General features: G+C 37.9%; 2 protein-coding genes and 1 long non-coding RNA gene across 3 annotated transcripts; 2 read left to right on the top strand and 1 right to left on the bottom strand.

The window, feature by feature from the left end:
- Positions 1 to 995: 995 nt before the first annotated feature.
- Positions 996 to 1,952, bottom strand: LOC144987138 (uncharacterized). The gene is made up of 2 exons (XR_013651012.1): positions 1,453 to 1,952; positions 996 to 1,353 (listed from the first exon to the last, which is right to left on the bottom strand). It is a non-coding gene; the product is annotated as an uncharacterized LOC144987138 (long non-coding RNA).
- Positions 1,953 to 7,023: 5,071 nt separating this feature from the next.
- LOC101156853 (homeobox protein HMX3) lies at positions 7,024 to 9,194 on the top strand. The gene is made up of 3 exons (XM_004079787.5): positions 7,024 to 7,545; positions 7,860 to 8,030; positions 8,176 to 9,194. The coding sequence occupies exons 1-3, from the start codon at positions 7,365 to 7,367 to the stop codon at positions 8,589 to 8,591; spliced, it is 768 nt and encodes a 255-aa protein (XP_004079835.1). The 5' UTR covers positions 7,024 to 7,364; the 3' UTR covers positions 8,592 to 9,194.
- A 468-nt stretch (positions 9,195 to 9,662) lies between these two features.
- LOC100049513 (transcription factor SOHo) lies at positions 9,663 to 10,717 on the top strand. Its single transcript, NM_001104865.1, is given in 2 exon segments — positions 9,663 to 9,828; positions 10,206 to 10,717. Coding segments are annotated over 2 exon segments (678 nt in total).
- Positions 10,718 to 20,983: the final 10,266 nt, after the last annotated feature.

Genomic DNA, 20,983 nt, shown 5'->3' with positions numbered 1-20,983 from the left:
TCTCTTCGACATTTGCTGTTGTTCCTTTTTCACATGGAGTGAAACAAACCAGACTTACAGCTGAAAGGAGAAAATACAGCTTTTTTCTCCCCCCAGTTTCCTCTCAAGCTCGGGGATTCTGATTGGTTGGAGTTTTTTGGAAATCCCGTCGTTTTCTTTCGTGACCTCAGAGAAAAAGCAGCAGAGCGGGTTCTTTTCCTGTAACACACAGGCTGGACTTCTTCATAAAAAAATATGTTTTTTCGATCAGTCTCAACTCTGAGATTTATGTAAAAATCAAAAGAAATTACAAAAATATCTTCTACTTTTCTAAAAACTTTTACTCTGAAAGGGTGACGCTTTCAAAAAATTACATTTCACGATCTAAAAATGAAAATGTCCACAAAATCAAAGCCTTTCTACAAAAGCAGATTGACATTTTTTAAAAACAAATCTTCTAGTTTTTATCATTTTCATTTTAAAAAGTACACATTTTTTGTTGGCTTGTGGTTATTTTAGAGTTTATTTTCCGTTTCAAAAATGATGGTAGTTTACAAAAAATGGATTTTGAAAAGTTTAAAAAAGTTAAAACAGAAGCCTAAACATTTTGCTACGACGGAGTATTAGGGCCACCAAAAAAAAAAAAAATTAGAGCCACCAAAAGAAAAAAAAGTAAAATTACGAGATTTTATCTCGTAAATTTAGGAGATAAAAACTCGTAATTTTACGACTTTTTATCTCATAAATTTACGACTTAAAATCTCATAAATTTACGAAAAAAAGTCGTAGATTAAGGAAAAAACACCGAAGTTGTCCGTTTATCGGAACCTAGCTTGAAGATGAAGTATGTGGAGCCTTTTGTTAAGCTTTATTTCCGGATTATTATCGGTGTAAAACAAAGAGATTCTGAACCTTTTGGCGACTCAAAATCAGATTAGTTTCCGTGTAGCAGTCTTTCCGGGGTTCAGTGTCAGTAAAGCGGAGTTTAATATGTAAAATAAGGAGCTCAGAGACACTTTTGGGTGTAGACAATCGCTGCAGCCTTTATTCTCCTTTTCATTCACATATCCTGAAGTTCATTTGTCTCATTACGTCATGAAGCTGTCATCCCAACACCAATGCGGAAGTAAACAGTCTTACAAACGCCCCCTCCTGCAGATGAAATGTCCCGTTTCAGCATAAAACAATAAAGAGGAATCAAAATAGTGTTTTATATTGGCTTTGGAACGTTGAAAATGCCAAAAAAAAGTGCTCCTCCTTTTGTGTGACGGAAGCGTCACACAGACGTAGAGTCTTGTCTTTGGTGGAGGAAGAAAGGATTCAAGCGAACAGCTGCAGGGACACCGACGACGGCTTCATCGGGCTGCAGAGATCCTGCAAACCAACCATCAATAAATAAAACTTTAATGAATCGGAAATCAAACAAATGACCTTCCAGACATTTGGAACGTTATCAATAAACATTCAGCTCACCTGTTCAACAAAGTTTAGTCGGTCTTCTCTGCGGCTGCACGGCGTTCACCTGCTGCTCTGCATGCTCACTTCCACTGTAATCTCCTAAAATTACGAGTTTTTATCTCCTAAATTTACGAGTTTTTATCTCCTAAATTTACGAGATAAAATCTCGTAATTTTACTCTTTTTTTTTTTTTGGTGGCTCTATTTTTTTTTTTTTTTTTTTTTTTTTTGTGGCCCTAATACTCCGTCGTATTTTGCAGCTCAGACACACAAAAAAACTAACATTTTACATTTTGACTATCGAATAAATAAATACTTACATGATGATTTATCTATTTTTAAGTTTTGTGTGTGTGTTTAAAAAGTGTGTCAAACTTTTTTTGTGTTTTGTTGTTACCTATATTTAGAGGGAAAAATGTACAATTTGCAAAGTCCCCAAATTATTTATTTATTTATAATTTTTTTTATACATTTATTTACATTTTTAATTTGTTTGAAATAAAAAACAAGTAAAAAAAACATAAATAAACGTATTAAGCTACAAACTGGCTTTTCTATAAATCTCTAAATTTAAAGCTTGTATTTAAATTTGAATATATTTAAGGTTGTTTGTTTGTGTGACGTTTGACAGCTGAGATCATCTGAGGAGGAAACGCAAAATATAAAACATGAAACATGTTAACATGAATACCGTTACAGCTTGCATTAAAATAGTGGAACTTTATTGTGCATGTAGAGATGAGTTTTTCTTAGATTGAAAACATCTGATCTAAAAAATTCACTGAATATCCTTTAAAAAAACATATTAGCTCCAAGGAAAAAACTGTTTTCATAAATATTTGTAAGAAATTAGAATCTTTGTTGGTTTTTAGATGAATTAAATAACAAAGAGAGGTATTTCCTCTGGGTTGAAGGTTGGATTCCCAGCAGGGCGGCGGTGATGTTGGTCGGGGGACTTGCGTGACAAGAGGAGGGAAGGCGGTCTGTCCCGCAGGCGGCCTCACATTGTGAGCTCGTTCATCTTTCATGATGCCTCTCTTTGCAGGTCATGACACAAAACACGCATTCTAGTAACGAACTTCAGCTTTACTAGACTTTTGGAACATCTCCGTCCCTCTGTGTGATCTGCTTTTCCCAAACTTTAAAGACATTTAAATCCTATTTGGAGACTTTCAATCCAAATTTACATTTTTAAAACTTGATTTGTTTTCATTTTCAGCTTCCTAAAACTGTTCATTTCTTCATTTTTCCAACATTTGTGCTGTAAATGCAGCTTAAAGTTCGTTTCTATTTTTACCACAAAACTGCTCCTACATGCTGGTCCCTGTGATCCGGAAGCCCATAGGATCATGGACGGCAGCTCCGACAGCTCCTGTTCTTCCAGGACGTCTTCAGGGTCATGATTTATTGAGAAATATGGACTCCTGTGCGTCAGCTAATATGACAAAAGTGCTTTGACCTCAGGGGAGGCGCTGCTCTCTGCAGCAGTTCAGCTCCAGTGTGCTCGGCTCTTTTCTCACGCGACTCCTCTCTTTGTGGTCCTGCCGCTGCTTTTGCTGCTTTCTGACCCGAAATCATGTCAGAAAGGGCAAATCTGGAACTCTCAGGTCACAATGAGGGAGCCGAAAGAGCTGGATTGGAGAAAAACTCCAGATATTAGGATTATTTGATCTATTTTCTGCAGTAGGCCCCTATAAATGTTCCTTACATTTGACCCAGCATACTGACACTGTTGGTGTTCACTCACTGATCTGCACAGATTAACTGCTTCGGCCAAGGTCAAACTCAGCCATAATCTGACGTCAGCAGTGGATTTTCTGAATGAGACTCCACCCTGCGTGGATTTCTTGCTTCAAATCTTGCTCACAGCGAGCGTAAAACATCCACTTTTGTGCTGAGCTGGCGAGCGGGCTCTAACAGGGGTTAATTTGCTGCTCAGGGGTTAAGCAAACAGGCATTCACAGTTTATTCCCGTCACGTCTCGTCTGCGTTCGCCTCTCACGCTCTGCCGGCTCAAATTGAAAAGTAAAAAACACTGGAGCAGCTTTTACAATTAAACAAACATTTCCCAGAGTGCCCTTTGGTTTGTCCCGATGAATTTGGGGGGCCCCCCTCTGGTGCAGTGAGGTGAGGCCTAACGGGGATTAGGCAGGAAAAGTATGTGTCCCTAGCAGTGATTGTAATCTGGGAGTTGGCGAGACGCTGAGAACCCCTCAGATTAAGCAGCGTTTCTGATAAACGTCGACTCAATCCCAGAAGATCTGATCGGAGCAAACGGCAGAGAAAAAGATGGAGGGTGGAGAGGAGGAAGAAAGAACCGCAGACGTGTTTGTCAGGAACGCCACGCTCCATGTGACATTCAGGGGCCTTCTGGTTGGCTGCCTCTCTTAAGGCCAACTTAAGATGTCTGGACCTCTGTGACCCGGGTCCTCTCCAGCTTTCTGAGCCTTTTCTTCGACCTCGACAGCTCGCATCACAGCAGCCGCCCATCATTGTGCCGGAAATAATGATGTGGGAGGGGGCGGGGGGGGCCTGCATGCTGTCAATAATGTGGCAAAATTCTATAATGCATATGGAAAAACCCCAAAATAATGCAGGAAACATATTATCTGATCAAATAAAACAACTTTCAACATTAAATTACAAATGTTTTAAACGTTTTTTTTTACTCTAGAGAAACTTATCAGTTCAGATTTAGAGAAAAAAATCAACAAAATCTGTAAATTTACAGGTTTTATTTTGAAAAAACTGCACTGAAACAAGAAGTATTTCCACGTTTATTTAACTGTAGCTGCATCTGTGGTTTAAATCTTCTTTGTAACATAAACAGCTACAGAAATGTAAAGCTCCGTCAGGCTTTCATCGTGAAAGATGACATGGAATTATTTATTTATTTTAGGTTAGATGTCCAGCTTGTGAAAGTGCAAAATCCATAAATTAGATGTTTATGTGAACAGGAAGCACATCCAAGTTTTATTTAGAAAAACCTGATTTGATCAACTAAAACATTACAAAAAAAAAACATGAAATGTTTTTAGATTTATTAGATTGTAGTAGTGATATAAATATGTGTGTTTTTATGAGATTTGGCATTCCAAAATAAAAGATTTGTATGTTATTCTTATTGAAATTCTGGGTCTACAACATGAACGACAACATAAATGTACATTTTAAAACCTAAAGACTCATCTGGGAAAACTAGAACATGAATTTAAAAAATAAAATCTGTATTTTTTAAACTTATTTTTAGTTAAATGTCCAGCTTTTGAAAGTCTGAAAATCAATAACTTAGACGTTTATGTAAACAGGAAGCACAAACAGGTTTTATTTTGAAAAATCTTAACTTAAACATTACAAAATAAGGAAAACATAAAGAAATTTATGCACATTTATTTGATTGCAGCTGCACCATATTATTACTTTTTAAAGTTATAAGTGTCTTTTATGAGATTTGGGACCATAAAAAAAGATTTTTATGTTATTTTAATTGAAATTCTGGATTTTTGAACTTCTTTGCAACATTAAGGAGATCCAAATATAGCATAAAACCTTTAAAGCCCCCTTTAGTATTTAATCATAAAAGTTGGAACATGAATTTTCAAAATAAAATCAGTTTCTCTGAACACTTATTCTAGGTTATATGACTGGCTTGTAAAAGCCTAAAATTCAAATAAATTAGACATTGATATAAACCGGAGGAAGCACAAACATCTAAGCAAATGTCTATTTAGTGAATATAAAAACAGTTTCCTTTAAATTTCTGCCAAAACTATATAAATGCGTGCATTACCGTGTGGCCCCGATGTGACAATTAATAATTAACACCAATTAACACCAGAAATACTTGAAGAAATCCTGTAAATCAAAGCCAAAAAAAGATTTCTAAACTCCAAAAATGAAACAATTTAGTGGATTATTCGGTCAGTCAAACGTGTTAATAGACAAACAGCTTTGTGACTCATCATTAAAACCTGAAAAAATTGAATTTTGACATTTGAAAATAACATAAAACCATTTTTTTCCTTATCTTAATGCAAATGAATCCTTAATTCAAAAGCAGAAAACTGCAAGCTGGTGATATTGATCATGGAGGCCGCTTTATTAGCTTCATATGGTCTTACTGGCAAAGAGGCTTTCAGAAAGTCAATGCAGCAGAGAACAGTTGGGAGCGCCTCTTTTTTTTTCTTTCTTTACCCCCTTTTGTCAGACTTTGGTAAGCAGATATTTCCTTTTTCTTTCTTTTCTTGTTTACCGCTGCGCTTTCTCTGGAAAACGGAGCAGGAAGGAGGTGAACCCTGGAGCTCAATCCCTGCAGGCTGGAATGTTCTGAGCTCCAAAGCTGCTTACAGATGAAAGTGAACTTTTCTTACATTTTAAATCTTATTACACTTTCAAGCAAACTCTGTGCAGAGAAGTGGGGGGAAAAAACACCACATTTAGTGGAAAAGAAAATATTGTTTCAGTGTGAGCTAATAACCCAAACTCACATTTAAAAAAAGTTTCTGCTCAAATGTATGTAACTGAGGTCTTTATTCTGATGGGAAAATGAGTCTGGCTTCTGCTGAGATATGTGTCAAAAGGAAAAATAAGATTCCTTCATTCTGTGAGTATAGAGGAACAGATTTCAACTTTTAACAGTTCAGCTTATGATTCATTTATGTTTTCTCGTTTATTTTGGTTTCTGGGAAAATATCTGAGTTTCTCTTTGACCTCTTTTCACCCATCTGCTGGGAGAGGAATGCTTTTTTTCTGCTCACCTGGAGTTGCTCTTTCTGGTAAATGTTTGCTCCAAGTTTTTCTGGGGTTTTTGGGAAAACTTTTAGTCATTCAGAGTTCAACAGAAAGTTTACTGTTTTTTTGAAAAAAAAAAAAAAGGCATTTCCCCATTTTTATATGAACAAAAAAACGTAATTACTTTTTACATATTTTTTTATTTCTTTGTTTTGCATTTTTTTCCACAATAAAAGAACAAAGAAAAACAAAACAAAACAAATCAATAAAATACAACTAAGGTGAACTATTTCTGTAAAGAAAAAGAAAATAAAGAAAGAAAAAAACGAATAAAAAAGTTAATCCAACATTCAACTGTGCAACGTTTATGAAAAACAAAAAAGTAATAACGGAAAAAAGATAAAAACGTGAGAAAAATTAATATTTACATGAAAAATTGAGCAAAACGCTTTGTAAAAATATAATAAAACATCTACCAGGCTAATCACGACAAAAATTCAACCAACTTTTTTCGAGTTTTTTGGTTTGTTTTGTTTTATCTCAGGGGTTTCATAATTAAAATGATGGTATAAAACTTTAAAACCAAATGTTGCGCGTAAACAGACACGTTTCTTTACTCTTACTCTTTGTTTTGGGTGTTTTGTCTTTTTTATTTCATCACCAAGGGAAAAAAAGAAAAGAAAAATAACTGAAGTCCTAAAACAAACAAAAAACAGAGAATTTGTGTTAACGTTTGTGTCTTTAATTGGTCAGCACAGGCTTCCACAGCTCGGCGTAAACAGAGGGGTGCAGGCTCCATGTGTAACCAATAGGCGGTACTGTGCCATTCTTCATGACGCTTCCTCCATCTCAGCCCTGAGGACAGCGCTGTGTCTCTGCTTTGGTTTGCTCCCTAACTGACCTAAATCCAGCATCTCTGCGCTCCCCGAGGCAGACGTCCTCAGAGGCTCCGAGGAGCAGCGCGGACACTCGCGCACCCCTTTTTCCTCTTCTGGACCAAATCTGCGCCTTCTGACAGCAGCTAAAGCCTGAAACATACCCCAACTGGACCCTTTGGAGCAGCAGCGGGCCGTCCTGGCACCGAACTCCGACATGGTTTTACGCGGAGGAGACGAGAAGCGGGAGTGAGCTCAGAACATCCACCGCTATTGGGATTTTATTTTGGAAACGAAGGGGAGGGGGGGGGAGGGGGTCACGATGTTGGATGATAAAGCGCGCAGATCGAAGGTTCAACTCCACGGGTCATCTTTTTACATCGAGAATTTGCTGCGGGGCTCCAGCGGGGATTTGTCCGCCGGGGAGCGCGAGACTTCCGGACACGCAACGGAAACGAGACCAGAAAACGAGGAAATTTTGGACCAGGAGCATCACCGAAGAGGTTCACTCGACTTCTATTTATCTTTTTCTCAAATTTGACTTAAAAAATAAAAAAAATCATAAAGTTTCACGATTTATCAGCAGCACAACATTTTTTTGATCCCACAACAAGTGACATTTTTAGACTTTTTGGTCTAAAAATCCGTGCTCCGTGCGTAAACTCTCCATCTATCAAAACAAATCCCCCCAAACTTTCTTACTCTCCAAACAGATTTGTAAATGGTGGAAAAGGAAACGAGCATGCGCGCACGCTCAAACCCAAATGTGCAAGAAATGAAGCGAGATTTCCCCTCCAATGTCAATGCTTGGTTTCAGGTTTTCCAGAGAAGACAAGCACATGCTGTGAAGGAGCTGCAGGGATCAGCAAGCGGCGGGAGGAGAACGAGGAGACGAAAGGAGACGAGAGTTTGACAGATGACAGAGAGGAGGAGGAGGAAGATGCGCCTTCCTCCGGCGTCTCTGGAGAGGACATCTATACTGATACAGGTGGCATAAATACCCATATTGGATCCTTTTTAGAAAAATAAATTAATAAATAAAAATCAATAAGTTTAAAAAAAGATATTGAATCTTTTTGAATCAAATCTTATTTTTAAAGTAAGTTTATAAACTCTACTCATCTCGCTCCTAGGTGAGGTCAAAGCCGTGCGTAAAAAGAAGACGCGCACGGTGTTCAGCCGCAGCCAGGTCTTCCAGCTGGAGTCCACCTTCGACATGAAACGCTACCTGAGCAGCTCGGAACGGGCCGGCCTGGCCGCCTCGCTGCAGCTCACAGAGACCCAGGTGAAGATCTGGTTCCAGAACCGCAGGAACAAGTGGAAGCGCCAGATCACGGCGGACATGGAGGCCGGAGGCGCGCTCGTCCCCTTCGCATCCCACAGAGTCGTCCGAGTCCCCGTGCTGTACCGCGAGGACGCGTCCGCATCTTCATCCGCCTTCACTCATCTGCATCCTCCAGCGCTCGCGGACGCTGTGAACTTTCCCCTGACTGGTCGCTTCACCCATCCGGTGACGTTTATAACAGCACCCATGGCAGGAATGGTGTGACTCCAGACAGACTTTTCAAGAAATCAATAAAAAAATTGCTGCAAAATATTTGGTTTCTATGGGTTTTACGCACTGGAGATGATCCATTGCTGCATTAAAGTGAATGATTACTGTCTGACAAAGAGTTCCAGGTCATCCGTCGCCAAGGTGACCCAACAGTTCTAGAGTTTCTCATTAATGAATCTTCAAGAGTTTACAAAATAGTAATGACTGTGCACTTGTCTTCTCAGGGCTGCGCATATTTCCAACTTTATTGTACAAATACTTTTTTTCACACAAAACTTCCACAGAAATGAGCCCCTTTTATGCAAAAACAATCAAGAGGTGCGCAAAGTGACGCAAAAGAAAACACTGTGAAGAACTTCGTTACCATTTCTTTCCCAAATTAGATTTACTGACTTCAAAAAACTCTCTTTTCCTATAAAAATGAATAGGAATCTGTACCTTATTGCCTTTCTTTAAATCATATCAAACTGATTTTTGTCTGCAACATTCAGAAATTGACTTAAAAGAATTATTGTCCAGCAGCTTTCATTTAAACGCATTTTACTAATTACTTTTGTACACTTTTGTGTTGACATGTGAATAAAATTCATGCACAAACTCTTTTGCATTTGCGTTGTAATGTTGAAATCTTTAAAGTTTGGTGTTTTAGAGTAGGAAACGTTTTCTGACGGGTGGCAAACTCGGGAACGCAACCAGTGAACCCATACATTTCTCACGACCCCCGTGAATGTGTCCCTTTTAAAAAGTCAACAAGTGTTGGACTGGAGCCATGCTTGCGCCATCAGGAGACCTCACGATTGGCCCTGAAGAAGTTCAAAGCCGCTTGACTCAAATTTACGCACAAAAAGAGCGGCTGCGCGGTGAACTCGAATGACAGGAAAGCGTTTCAAGCAACAATATGGCAGCCAGCCGTGAGCGTTCATCACGCCCTCCTCTGCCCCACGACCCCCACCAATCAAAAGCTCCTAAACCGCAGCCTTGCGCGGCCGCTGAGTCAGTGCGCGCGGGCCCCTCCTCGCAGACGCACAGCAATGGTGCTCAGAGCGCCATAGAGGAGCGGGGGACATGCCGGGGACCATGAGCAAAGACGATGCTCCATGTTTAAGGTTCACTATTGATAATATCCTGAACTTGAAGCAGCGGGACAGCGAAGGGTTGCAGGACGGATGTAATACTAGAGCTAACCAGGAGGTGTGGAGGAGAAAGGACGACGGCAGGTCCAAAGAAACAGGTAAACTCCAGAGTTAAAAAGGAAAATCAAGCAAAGTTGGGCTGTTTTTAACCCAAATCCAAGTTTTAAAAGGGGCTTATTTTTTCTGGGTTATTTTAACACAGAAAAAAACCGAAATTGGGTTGAACTGAAACCATAATCTAAAAAAAATAGTAAAAGTAACCCAAAATATATATAGACCCCAAAATTAATTTGACTAAACAACCCAAGTGTTACTACTTTAGTCGGCACGTTTATTTAAAAATTTGAACTTGGAATTGCGACTATAATAGAAGGGATTGCGAGCGCCCTATCCCGTTTTCTTGCATTTTTTAAATTTATTTTTATTTTTTGCGTTAAAGAGCACCATGTGTTGACGTTTCCATCATCATTCACAGTGAAACCCAGAGTTCACGGAGAGAAAGCCACCCCCACGGAAGTCTCCTTTCCCGTGCTTCAAGGTGTCCACGCGTCATCGGAGAAAAAACAGCAGCAGCAGCAGCAGGACGCTCCAACGGAGAACCGAGTAAAGAAGAAAACGCGCACCATCTTCTCCAAGAGACAGATCTACCAGCTGGAGGCCACCTTCGACATGAAGCGCTACCTGAGCAGCTCGGAGAGAGCCTGCCTCGCCAGCTCCCTGCAGCTGACGGAGACCCAGGTTAAGATCTGGTTCCAGAACCGCCGGAACAAGCTGAAGAGGCAGCTGTCCACGGACACGGAGAGCCCGCTGGCCGCGGAGACCTACGCGGAATCGGCCAAAGGCGCGCAGCTCTCAGGTTTCTACAAGGACAGCAGCCTGCTGGGCGCGTGCTTGTTCCACATGCCTCTCCCCGTGGTATATCCGAGCGCGCCTTACGTCTACTTCCCCAACGGGGCCAAATACTTTGGCATGTTTGAAGCAGACTGAGCTGCTCTGCGTGGGTGCGTGGACGTAAAACACTAAAAAAAAAAAAACCCGAAAACTTCTTTCTGCATATTTTTCTATTTTCTCAGGCAAGTTGAACTAGTCCGAGACGCATATGCCACTTTTTTTGTCCATTCAACTTTTATTATTATTATTAATATTAATATTATTACAAACGTGCATTACAAACTCAAATGAACAGCGGAACTTTTTTGCAGTAATGTCATTTGAAAGAATGTACATCGATTTTAGAGGATCACATATTATCATGCAATAACTTCCATTGTGTTTGTTTGTTTGTTTGTTTGTGTGTGTGTGTGTGTGTGTGTGTGTGTGTGTGTGTGTGTGTGTGTGTGTGCTGAAGGAGCAGTACTTCATTTGTATTTATATAAAGCCTTATTAGCATTATGTGTGTGTGTGTGTGTGTATATATATATATATATATATATATATATATATATATATTCAGAGAAAACTTTGCAATAAAACCGTTGGATCATTTGCATTTTAGATTGATGTTGTTATCCATTTTTGGCTTTAATCCTCTTTGCTCATGGGAGCAAGAATAAGTTTGTGCTAAATCAGTTAACAACAAGTTCCAGGTTTATTCTGGTTCTGAGTCAAAAACAAAAAACACAGTATAATATAATTTTGACCAAGAAAAAAAGATTTGTGTTTATTTTATGCGCTTTTTTTCAACAGTATTCTTTCTTTCTATATTTGATTAAAGATGTGCTCATATTAAGGGGGGCGGGATTTCAGAAAACAGACAAACATGATTTACAAACAAAATATATTTTGCTTGTTTTTAAACGGAACACTGTGTGCTTAAAGTCTGAAAAATGTCAGCGTGTTAGCTTATTTTGCAGCTTGTGTAATGAAACAACTCTAAATTGTTTATATAAACTTCGAAAGCAGGAACTGCGTGATAATTAAATGCAGTCATAACCAGAACATTATTATTTTTAGAATTCAGTACTTTTTATCTCATCACATTACCGGTACCTATTTCTTAAGGCGAACAAGAAAACTCTTAGGAAAAATATTTTAGAAATTGGTTTCCTTAATGTTGAGTTTAGTTTAAACAAAATGTGTAATGTGGCCATATACAGATTAAGAAAATATTACTTACATTGAGAAACTGAAAGCATTGCTCTGTCCATAAGGTTGGCTTGAAATTTTAAACTCAGGTCCATCTATATTTTTCTGAAAATCTGTCAAATGGAGCTTTTAAAAAGTTTTTGTTTTATAATTTTATTTAAATTCACAATTTTGATAAAAGCTTTAACCTAATTGCAAAAAAATAAAAAACACTGAGAAAAAAGTATTGTTGAAAACAGTTTCGTTAATGCTGGGAGCTAAAAATGCTGAATTCTAATACATTCATTTATTTGTTTGAAAGGTTGAAATAATTGTGAAAATTCCATGTCTGAAACTGAAAAAAGCGAAATAGTAAAAAGAAGAAGAGAGTTACATACTGATCATTTTACTTCATGCTAAATTAGCTAGTTGTTTTTTACTTTTTTTTAATTAAAAGCAGAATACTATTTCCCATATTTGTGACTATTTGTTAATTAATATGGTTAAAAGCTAAAAAAGTTCAAGCAAAAAAGTGTTAAATCTACTAAGCAAAGTTCAAAACACAAGGATTTGCTTCAATTGTGCTAAAAGCAACATTAGCCAAAAATATGTTATCGTTACAGCAGTACTAAATGATAATACATTACTTTACAAATATTATCTTAAAATGCTAAATTAACAAATATTTGCCAGGTTTCCAATGTTTCATATTGGTTATTAGTGGCCAGAAGAAGTTTATGCTATTGCTAATGTTGCTAATTTAAAAGCTAACTGTAAAAGCAGCCAAAAATATTGACAATCCTAAAAATATTCATTCAAACTGCAAAATGTTTAGCTAAATTAGCTATAAAAACAGCTTGATCCATGATTTAGATGCAAGGTTAGTTAATGTTAAAGGCTGAAAGGTTAAAAGGTCGTTTAACTAGTTGAAGTGCAGGTAATACTTCGCGTCCAAAAATTTAAAAAATAGTGCTTTTAAAGATTCATGTACTAAAATTAGCTAAAGGCGACAGTGATTGCAAACTGAAACTCTTACGTTACAGAGATAGTAGTTGTTGGAAACTTTGGTGACAAAAACTGACAAAACAATTCTAAAAGCACTCGAAAACTAGTGAGCAAATTGAGATAACACAGAACATAGTACAATTCACAAAGCACAAGCAATTATAACAAAGGTTATAATTCCTTTTCATTTTTTTAAAACACTAAATCAACAAGTATTTGTCAGTGTTCTGATGTTTCAAATTGCTTAATTATGGCCAGAAGACGCTAATGCTATCGTCAATGTTGCTAATTTATAGGCTAATTGCTAAAACAGCAAAAAATGTTAAACAATCCTAAAGAATACTAGTTAAAACTGTAAAGTATTTAGCTAAATTAGCCATAAAAAAATTCCCCCACCAAAATAACAAAGGGTTTCCTTTCATTCTTTCTGCTTTTTCTTCAGAGTGATCCACCTCTGCAGAGAGAATAAGCTTTTTTTTAAGAGTTCCGTATTTAAGCAGACTTGCATCAGTGCTTCAAGAAAGATTGTTTTTTTTTTTAATCTAAAGGGCCCGGCGAGCTGCACTTACTGGCCGATTCCGGGTCACTTCACCCATCAGTGCTGGAGCCTCTCGCTGCTTTCTCCCTGTCACAGCCATTCAAGAGCCCGTCGCTGTTAACCTGTTCACTCACCCACTTAGTCTGCCTGCAGATCTGTTGTTTTCTCAACTAAATTCCTGCCTGGGTTTGTTCTGGATGTAAAACTTTTACTGTATCCTACAATTCTCCAAAGACACATGGATGTTTTGCCAAAAGCACAACTTTTTGTTTTTACTGTAAATGAGAGGCTCATTAGTTGAATGTGTCAGTTTATCAGCATAGTGGCCTGGTGGAGGAGTGTGTGCCATGATACTGGGAGGTAGCGGGTTCAAACCCATAGTTCAATCATAAAAGTACTCTTAAAAAGTAGTTGGATTTGGGAATGGAAATGGAAACGCCATTTCTTACTTTGGTCAAAGTTTTCTCAAAACCAAAAAGACCATATAATAAAGTATAAAATAAAGTATGACATATCCAGATTACCACTTATTTGAATGGATGCCTTTAATGCAAGCGTCATCCTAGTATATTTTTAGTACACTTTACACTTCAGCAATATTTAAAAAATGAATTGGATCCTGAGTGATAACTTTTTATTTTAAGATTATAACATTTACAATTACCTGAAAACCTCCTTACCTACATCAGAAAACTCTAAAAAGCTTTCCTGTATGTTTGCTGCTCCCATTAGAGTACAGTGAACACATTACGTTCACATACAGTAGTGGACCCGGTTTAAATTTGAAAGGACTTTGACATTAAAAAAACAATGTCAAACAAACAAACAATGTCAAACAAACAAACTGCTAAATTGGAAAGACATTTGTAATCGCCAAAAAGCCGTTACTTTCTAATACAGTTAGATTTAGTTAGATTGAGTTAAGCCAAATAAATAAAGAAATAAAAAAAACTAAAGTATCAAATGGTATGTTAAAAACAACTCAAGTCAAAGTAAAAAAAAAGGAACTAATCAACTAACAACCTGAATTATTTAGTTTGGAGAATATAATCAGACTAAAATATAAAAATTGTTGCGCAATTTCCAATACTTTTAAATGATAAATTGAAAAACAGGTTGAATTTATCATTGGTGTGAGAAATAAGGCTTATCACTGACATTATGATTTAATAAGAGCAAAAAAAAAAGAAATGCAACAAATGTTGGTTAATATGATGTAAGAAAAACGTTTCCTTTTCAAAAATGTACTAAAACTTTACATAAAATCAATTATTTTCTAAAAAAGATCCTTAAGGTTTAACTAAACTAGTAAGCTACTAACCACCTCTAAACCTAAAGGAAGTTTATTGAATCAAGAAATTATTGGCTACGTCCGAATTCCCTCTCTACTCCCTAAAAAAAACGACATAGTGTGGGACTTTCTAGAGCCCTGGATTTTAAAAGTAATTTGGACACCATGCTCAATACATTTTTTTTAATATGGTAAATGTGACATCATCGCTTTCCCGAAGTAAAAACCTAATAATTACGAACATTTTACGAAGACTATTCATGAATCTGGTGTGTTCTGATGATGAAAACGTGGGTGGTTTATAAAAAAGTTCATTAAAATTTATTTCTTTTTACTGAAAAATCATTGCAATGCATTGTGGGCTTTATTTGACAGTCTAGTGACCATCAATGCACACTGGTGTTTTGCAGAGACTTCTGGGAAATTTCTAGGGTATTCAATTGTGGAAATGTAGATTCTGGGAGCACTACATAATGATTAGGCACTATATAGTGCACTAAGTCTTGAGCAGTGACGAAATATAAGTATGGTGGTTTGGTGTATTTTGAGCATGCTGTAACATCTAACACCAGTGTGACCGTTAGGGTTTAAAATCATCGGATATTTAAAGAGTTTGTTTAAAATCTTCAGTGGTGTTGCTAAGTGAGATAAACCAGGTGTACATGTGCACAGCGATCATGTCTTGAAGTGCGTGTTTGTGTGTGTTTTTTGTTGGCGTGTGGTATAGGAGGTGGTGTGGGATCTTGGGTGGGGTTCACAGTCGCCAGACTTCCTGACTCTCCCAGTGTCTGATACTTGCGAATGCAGCTTTGGCTCCTTGTGCGTTCTTATCCACAACCGCAAGGTTCAGGTGACTCCACCTGCATTCTTCCTGGAACTGCAAGCCCACAGCCCTCACCTTACAAAAGCAAAGAAGAATCCATTAAAATCTCCACCCGATCAAAAGCTCAGCCGAAGCCAGAAGGCTCAGTGTGCTCCTTCTCTACTATCAATGACCGGGCAGCATTGGGAAGTAGTTATGGGGTGGACAAACTCTGAAAACAGTGGCAACAAAAACAGTTTTTATGAAAACAAAAAGAGTTGGCGTGGGCTTCAAAACCCTCTATAACTGTCAGCATGTTCCTTAAGTTTGACCATCGCAGCACATGCTTTTCATTTTGGTAGAAACAAATGTAGAGGACGATAGTTGGAAATGTACCATCTCAAAGTACAAGTGATCATAAGGTCCTATTAGACGACTTTTCTCTCATGCGTCTTGCATACAAATACATGAGATACGATACAGCTTCACTTCCCCACCTTCCTTTAAAAACTGTAAGTTTGGATCGGACATACAAAAGTTGTCATTACATCTCTTTAACACACTATCACAGCCTTTTGCCAACATCTTTGTTTGATTTAGAGGGTTTTTTTTCTTTTAGATTCAGGAACAAACTATGAATGCATGTTTGGATTTTTTATTTTTAAGAAAGGTCTTATTCCTTTTCTCAGAGAGCTTTTGCCTTAGTCACAAGCAGCCCAACGGGGGCTGATCCGTGCGGCTGCTGCAAGCTTTTTGGGTTGTCCAGGCCTTTAGACGGTTGTGGAGAGGAGTGCCTCGAAGGGATCGTAGGGTGTTTTATGCTAGGTTCCGTGCTTTTAGCATATACTGGTCTTTTGCTACCCAATACTAGCGGGTAATAACAGCCTACAGTTGGAAGAGGCTTGGGGGAAATGTTGAAGCAGTGCAAATCTTTCAAATCTTGCTCCAGGCTTTTTCTTTCAAAGCTGTATTTATATATATGAAAGACTTGGTGTCATATAATTCCAGCCGGGGAAAAAATGTAGTTCTTAATTTAAGCCTCATGATCAATTCTTACTTCCATGAACTAAAGGGGACGTCATCCATGTGCTATCCATACGTCATTACCAAATCCAAGTTCCTGATTGGTCAAAGTTCAACTGGTTTAACGTTCAACGTCCATTCAATGGCCATTCATTTTTTACGTAGAGCCCAACAACAGACTTAAAAATTTGCAAAGCAACACGTGAATACATTTGAAACACGGAAGCCCGAAATGTGCATAGGCACGTTTACATGGACTTCTCATTGGAATTGGTCGCTTGAACACATGTTGTTAATGCCGGTGTGAATGCAGCATAACTTTTCCCTCAAGGCTCATAAGGCCACCGTAACCGTTGTGCTATCCTAGGCACTTTACCATTGGGAGTTGGGTCATCTAGACCCACTAGACAGTGCTCTGAACCTTTTTTCTTCAATGATTTGTGAACCTCACTGGTGTCCATGGATTAGATTAAGTCTTTCCACCTTTATCCACCTTTGTCATAGTAGGGAGAACACGTCAATGTAAGGATGGGGTCATCTAAGATAGCACAAGGGTCAAGGGACGTCATGAAAATGGAATGCACTATTGCCATGTGTGTGGTAAGTGTATTGTAAAGTATTTGTGAGGATGATTTAAATTACACACATTTGCCACATGTGGGTGATGCTGTCGTATGGTGCTCTTGTGCAACTTTCTTATCATTAGTAAGGTGTGAATACCGGGCAGAAAGCATGGTTAAAGATTTAAACAATGGATTTTAAAGGAAGTTTGGTTTATGCTAAGAAGATAAAAGGTCTCAGAATTGTCTCTATCAAATATGAGACCAATAGTTTTATGGTGATAAAGACTTTTGGACACAATTATAGATAATTACATTTTCTAAGCTGATTACATTTGAGTTATCAAGTTTTTTTTTCTTAAAAACTGAAAGTAAAAGGTAATCTTTGATAAGTGCACTGGATCTTAAATTGGCTACAAGTTACAGCTGGTATGTTAAGTATTTTTGCAAGGCTACATAAACTACATAAATATTGGAAATTGGAAATTTGCTGCTTAAGTGTTTATGATACAAATTTGCAAATAGTAATTTGTGTCATACTCAAAACTTGTGGCCATGACTGTAGTTAATCCCTGGATATAATTTCTATTACCTCCCAATAATGAACCACCCACATGCAGCTAAAATACCATTCAAGATAGAGTCAAGACCAATGTACCAACTTTTACCAAGGTGTTTGTAGGAAATATGCAAATGGACCCAGTATGCCAAAGGACCTCTAAAGGATGCCGACTTAAATGTACAGTATCAGCATTCCCAGGAAAACAAGCTTTGTAGCAACTTGAGCCGGAAGGCCACACAGTGAGGAGAAAGGCTCTGTTCCAATACCCACCACCAAAAACTCTAGATTATAGTTTGCAGCTGCCCGTGGGTGCCGTGATCTTAATGTCAAGAGATGTCTGCGGTCTCCAGATGGCATTGTGAGGAACGCTAATCGTGAAATGTGTTGATTTCTGACGACACAAGCCAAAAAAGTTAAAGCTGAAAGTATGAGTTTGTCACATGAAAAAAACTGAACCCTTCGCCATCCGCCAACATAACTCCAAATTGGATAGAGGTTTAAAAAAAAATAAAGAAGTTGAATTAGGTCATTCTAACTTTGGGTAAATCTTTAAAGTGCTAGCAAAATAGCCTATCATGAAGAGAATACTGAGAACAGTTTAGCCAAATTACAGGGTTTTACAGGAAATAAATCGCAAACCACATGATTTTGACTGAAAGAAAATTGCAACTGGTGTGATGGTGACTTGTTTTTAGAGCAGCTTTGTGAACCAATGCAAAACTCAAAAGTATAACTGCACTACACCGAATTATAATGGTCATTTTGTTTTCACATTTCTGTAATGCTGCACCTTTGCACACAGTAAGTATATGTGTGTGTGTATATATAAAACCTGGATATATATATATATATATATATATATATATATATATATATATATATATGTATATAAAACCTGGATACCTGGAAAGACCTCAAATACCTGGCAAGACCTCAGACCTCTCGGTCCAGAAAAGCACAGTGCTAGGAACAGCTAAGATACTGCGCATGACCCTCAAGCTCCCAGAACTCTGGTAGAGGACCCGAGCTTGGAGGAGAAACCACCCGCGGAGGGTGAGAGGGGCGTTTTGTTTTTTTAAATGTATGTACAGTATGTATTTTTATACACACACACACACACGCACATATATATATATATATATATATATATATATATATATATATATCTTACCAAAAACACACAAAAAAAAAAAAACATTTAAACCAATTGGTCACAGTATTGGATAAAAAACGAACCACAGGAGAAACTGCAAGATTTCTAAAGATGTTTATCCTTTTTGGACCCCTAAAACTTGTTCCGTGATGTACAGCTTGTTCAAAGTGCTAGGAGAAATTGCAGTTTACAACATAAACAACACCCCATTCATTACGACACGTAACTTGATAGGAAGCGTGTGGACCCCCGTCCTCCCATACAGCTTTCAGTGGAGTTATTGATCCTTTCACTTCATGGATCTTGGAGGTCTGCAGGGACAGAGGGCCTCTGTAAATTGAATGGGGGTTCAGGGATTTCAATGATCAGATCGGATGAAAAGGTTCTGTGACATAAATAAAGTCAGAGGTCATCTTTCAAGAACTGGCCCGCGTGTCAAAGGACATCCTTATCTTTCGCTTGTGGCGAAACCCTTCCTGTTGTAGTGAAAACAGCACATCAACACCACTGCGGTATACAACAATAGACCGTTAACACTTGTTCTTGCTATAGAAAAATACTTTTTATAGTTTTCAGCCCAAAAAGTCTGTTTTTTACATTATAAAGTTCAAGAAAAGTTTCCATAGAAACTATAATCAATCATCAGCTCAGTGGCCCATGGTAAAGGGTCTGTCCTGAGAATGGAAAGTTTTTGTTTATATTAAAAAATTCAAGATAGGTCCAACAACATCATCTAATTTTGCATAATAATATGTGAAAACTGATGAGACTCTATTGTGTCCAATTGTGTGGATGTTGATGGTCCCAAATGCTATGAGACCAGTGCCAATAAACTACAATTATTTTTTTAATTTATTTTAGAGAGTTACCAAAAAAAAAAATTAAAACTTGTCCAAAGTAAACATGGAGATATCAAATGGTTAAAAAAAACAATGGAATACAATAAATTAATGGTAACTAAAAAACAAGAAGTAGCCAAGGTATTTACAAACACAAGAAAGGTATGACATAAAAGGACAAGGGAAACAAAAAATGGAACAGAATCACAAATATGAAATGAGGAAAGGAATCTAAGACCAAATCCAAATTCTTCCCCTACCCCTCCGCCTTCACCCTATCCGCATTCAAAACTCTCACAATCTCACATTGCTAAGCACGTTTTTAAGAGTGTATTCAGACTGGACACATTTAATCCGCGTACCCATTGTGCTATCCTACGCACTTTTACATTGGGAGTGGGGTCATCTAGACCCACTAGACAGTGCTCTGAACCTTTTTTCTTCAATGATTTGTGATCTTAACAATGGATTACATGAAATCTTTCCACCTTTATCCACCTTTGTCATGGTAGGAAGAACACATCAAAGTAAGGGTGGGGTCATCTAAAATAGCACAAGGGTTAAAGTGAACCAGAGTTTGTTTCCCCCGATAATCCAGTTTTCTTTTGAATAAACCCAAGTGGATCCTGGTCCAGTACCAGGAAGCGCTCTCTGATCCATCTTTGGAGGTGGTCTCAGTTCGTTTCCAATCGGACTAAGCTTCGTTTCCTCAGTCGTAATACAATCGATTCTCGGAGCGGAACAACTGGACCAAAACGGCCACCGTAGTCAGTCGTCACGTGACGTAAATAGAGAAGGAATATAGCAACTGATGAGCCACAAACAAATATAAAACAACGATTGTTGCATAATCAAAGAGGAGTCCATGTGTTTATTTGTTATAACGTTTATTTTAACACAGCTAGAAACGCTTCTTACATGCTTTTCTGCGTCTCGTTACGCGACACGTGCTCGGCGCTGCTATGACGTCGTCCCTAAAGCTAGCTTCTAGCTCCTTAACAGAATTCTCTTTAAAAAAATGCCGTAACCACAACAGTGAGACACAGTAACTATTTGAAATGTGATCGGATGAATGCAGGCTCATCAAAACAGCTTTTAAAGTGATCCACATAGCTTCTCACTGTTTACCTGACAAAATGTGTCATAAACAATTACCAGCATACCTTCATAGCTTTCTTCCTGCCAGTAACTGTCTCACAGCATGTCTCAACCCTACCAAAGTGGCAATAAAAAGTGTTGTCCCTGACCCTGATGAATCAAGATTGTTGAGGGAAATATTCAGTTTGAATAAGTGAACTATCCTGAAAAGGGTTGAAAAGTGTAGGACTTCCATAATTTCTGCATCTGGTTGCATTGCCCCGCCCTCTTAATGCCTGGCCAATAAGTGAAGAGATCTTTAGTCACGTGGTCAAGAAT

The sequence above is a fragment of the Oryzias latipes genome, chromosome 18, assembly GCF_053564925.1.
Source record: "Oryzias latipes strain Hd-rR chromosome 18, Olatipes_Hd-rR_3.1".
NCBI classification, from domain to species: domain Eukaryota; kingdom Metazoa; phylum Chordata; class Actinopteri; order Beloniformes; family Adrianichthyidae; genus Oryzias; species Oryzias latipes.
Note: the sequence above shows the minus strand (reverse complement) of the source record. Positions and strands in the feature narration are given on the sequence as shown.

Excerpts from the sequence above, each read along its gene's own strand:
- LOC101156853 (XM_004079787.5), top strand. The coding sequence starts at position 7,365 with ATGTTGGATGATAAAGCGCGCAGATCGAAGGTTCAACTCCACGGGTCA. Across the intron at positions 7,546-7,859 it reads CCAGGAGCATCACCGAAGAG|GTTTTCCAGAGAAGACAAGC; the intron begins GTTCACTCGACT and ends GCTTGGTTTCAG. Across the intron at positions 8,031-8,175 it reads GGACATCTATACTGATACAG|GTGAGGTCAAAGCCGTGCGT; the intron begins GTGGCATAAATA and ends TCTCGCTCCTAG.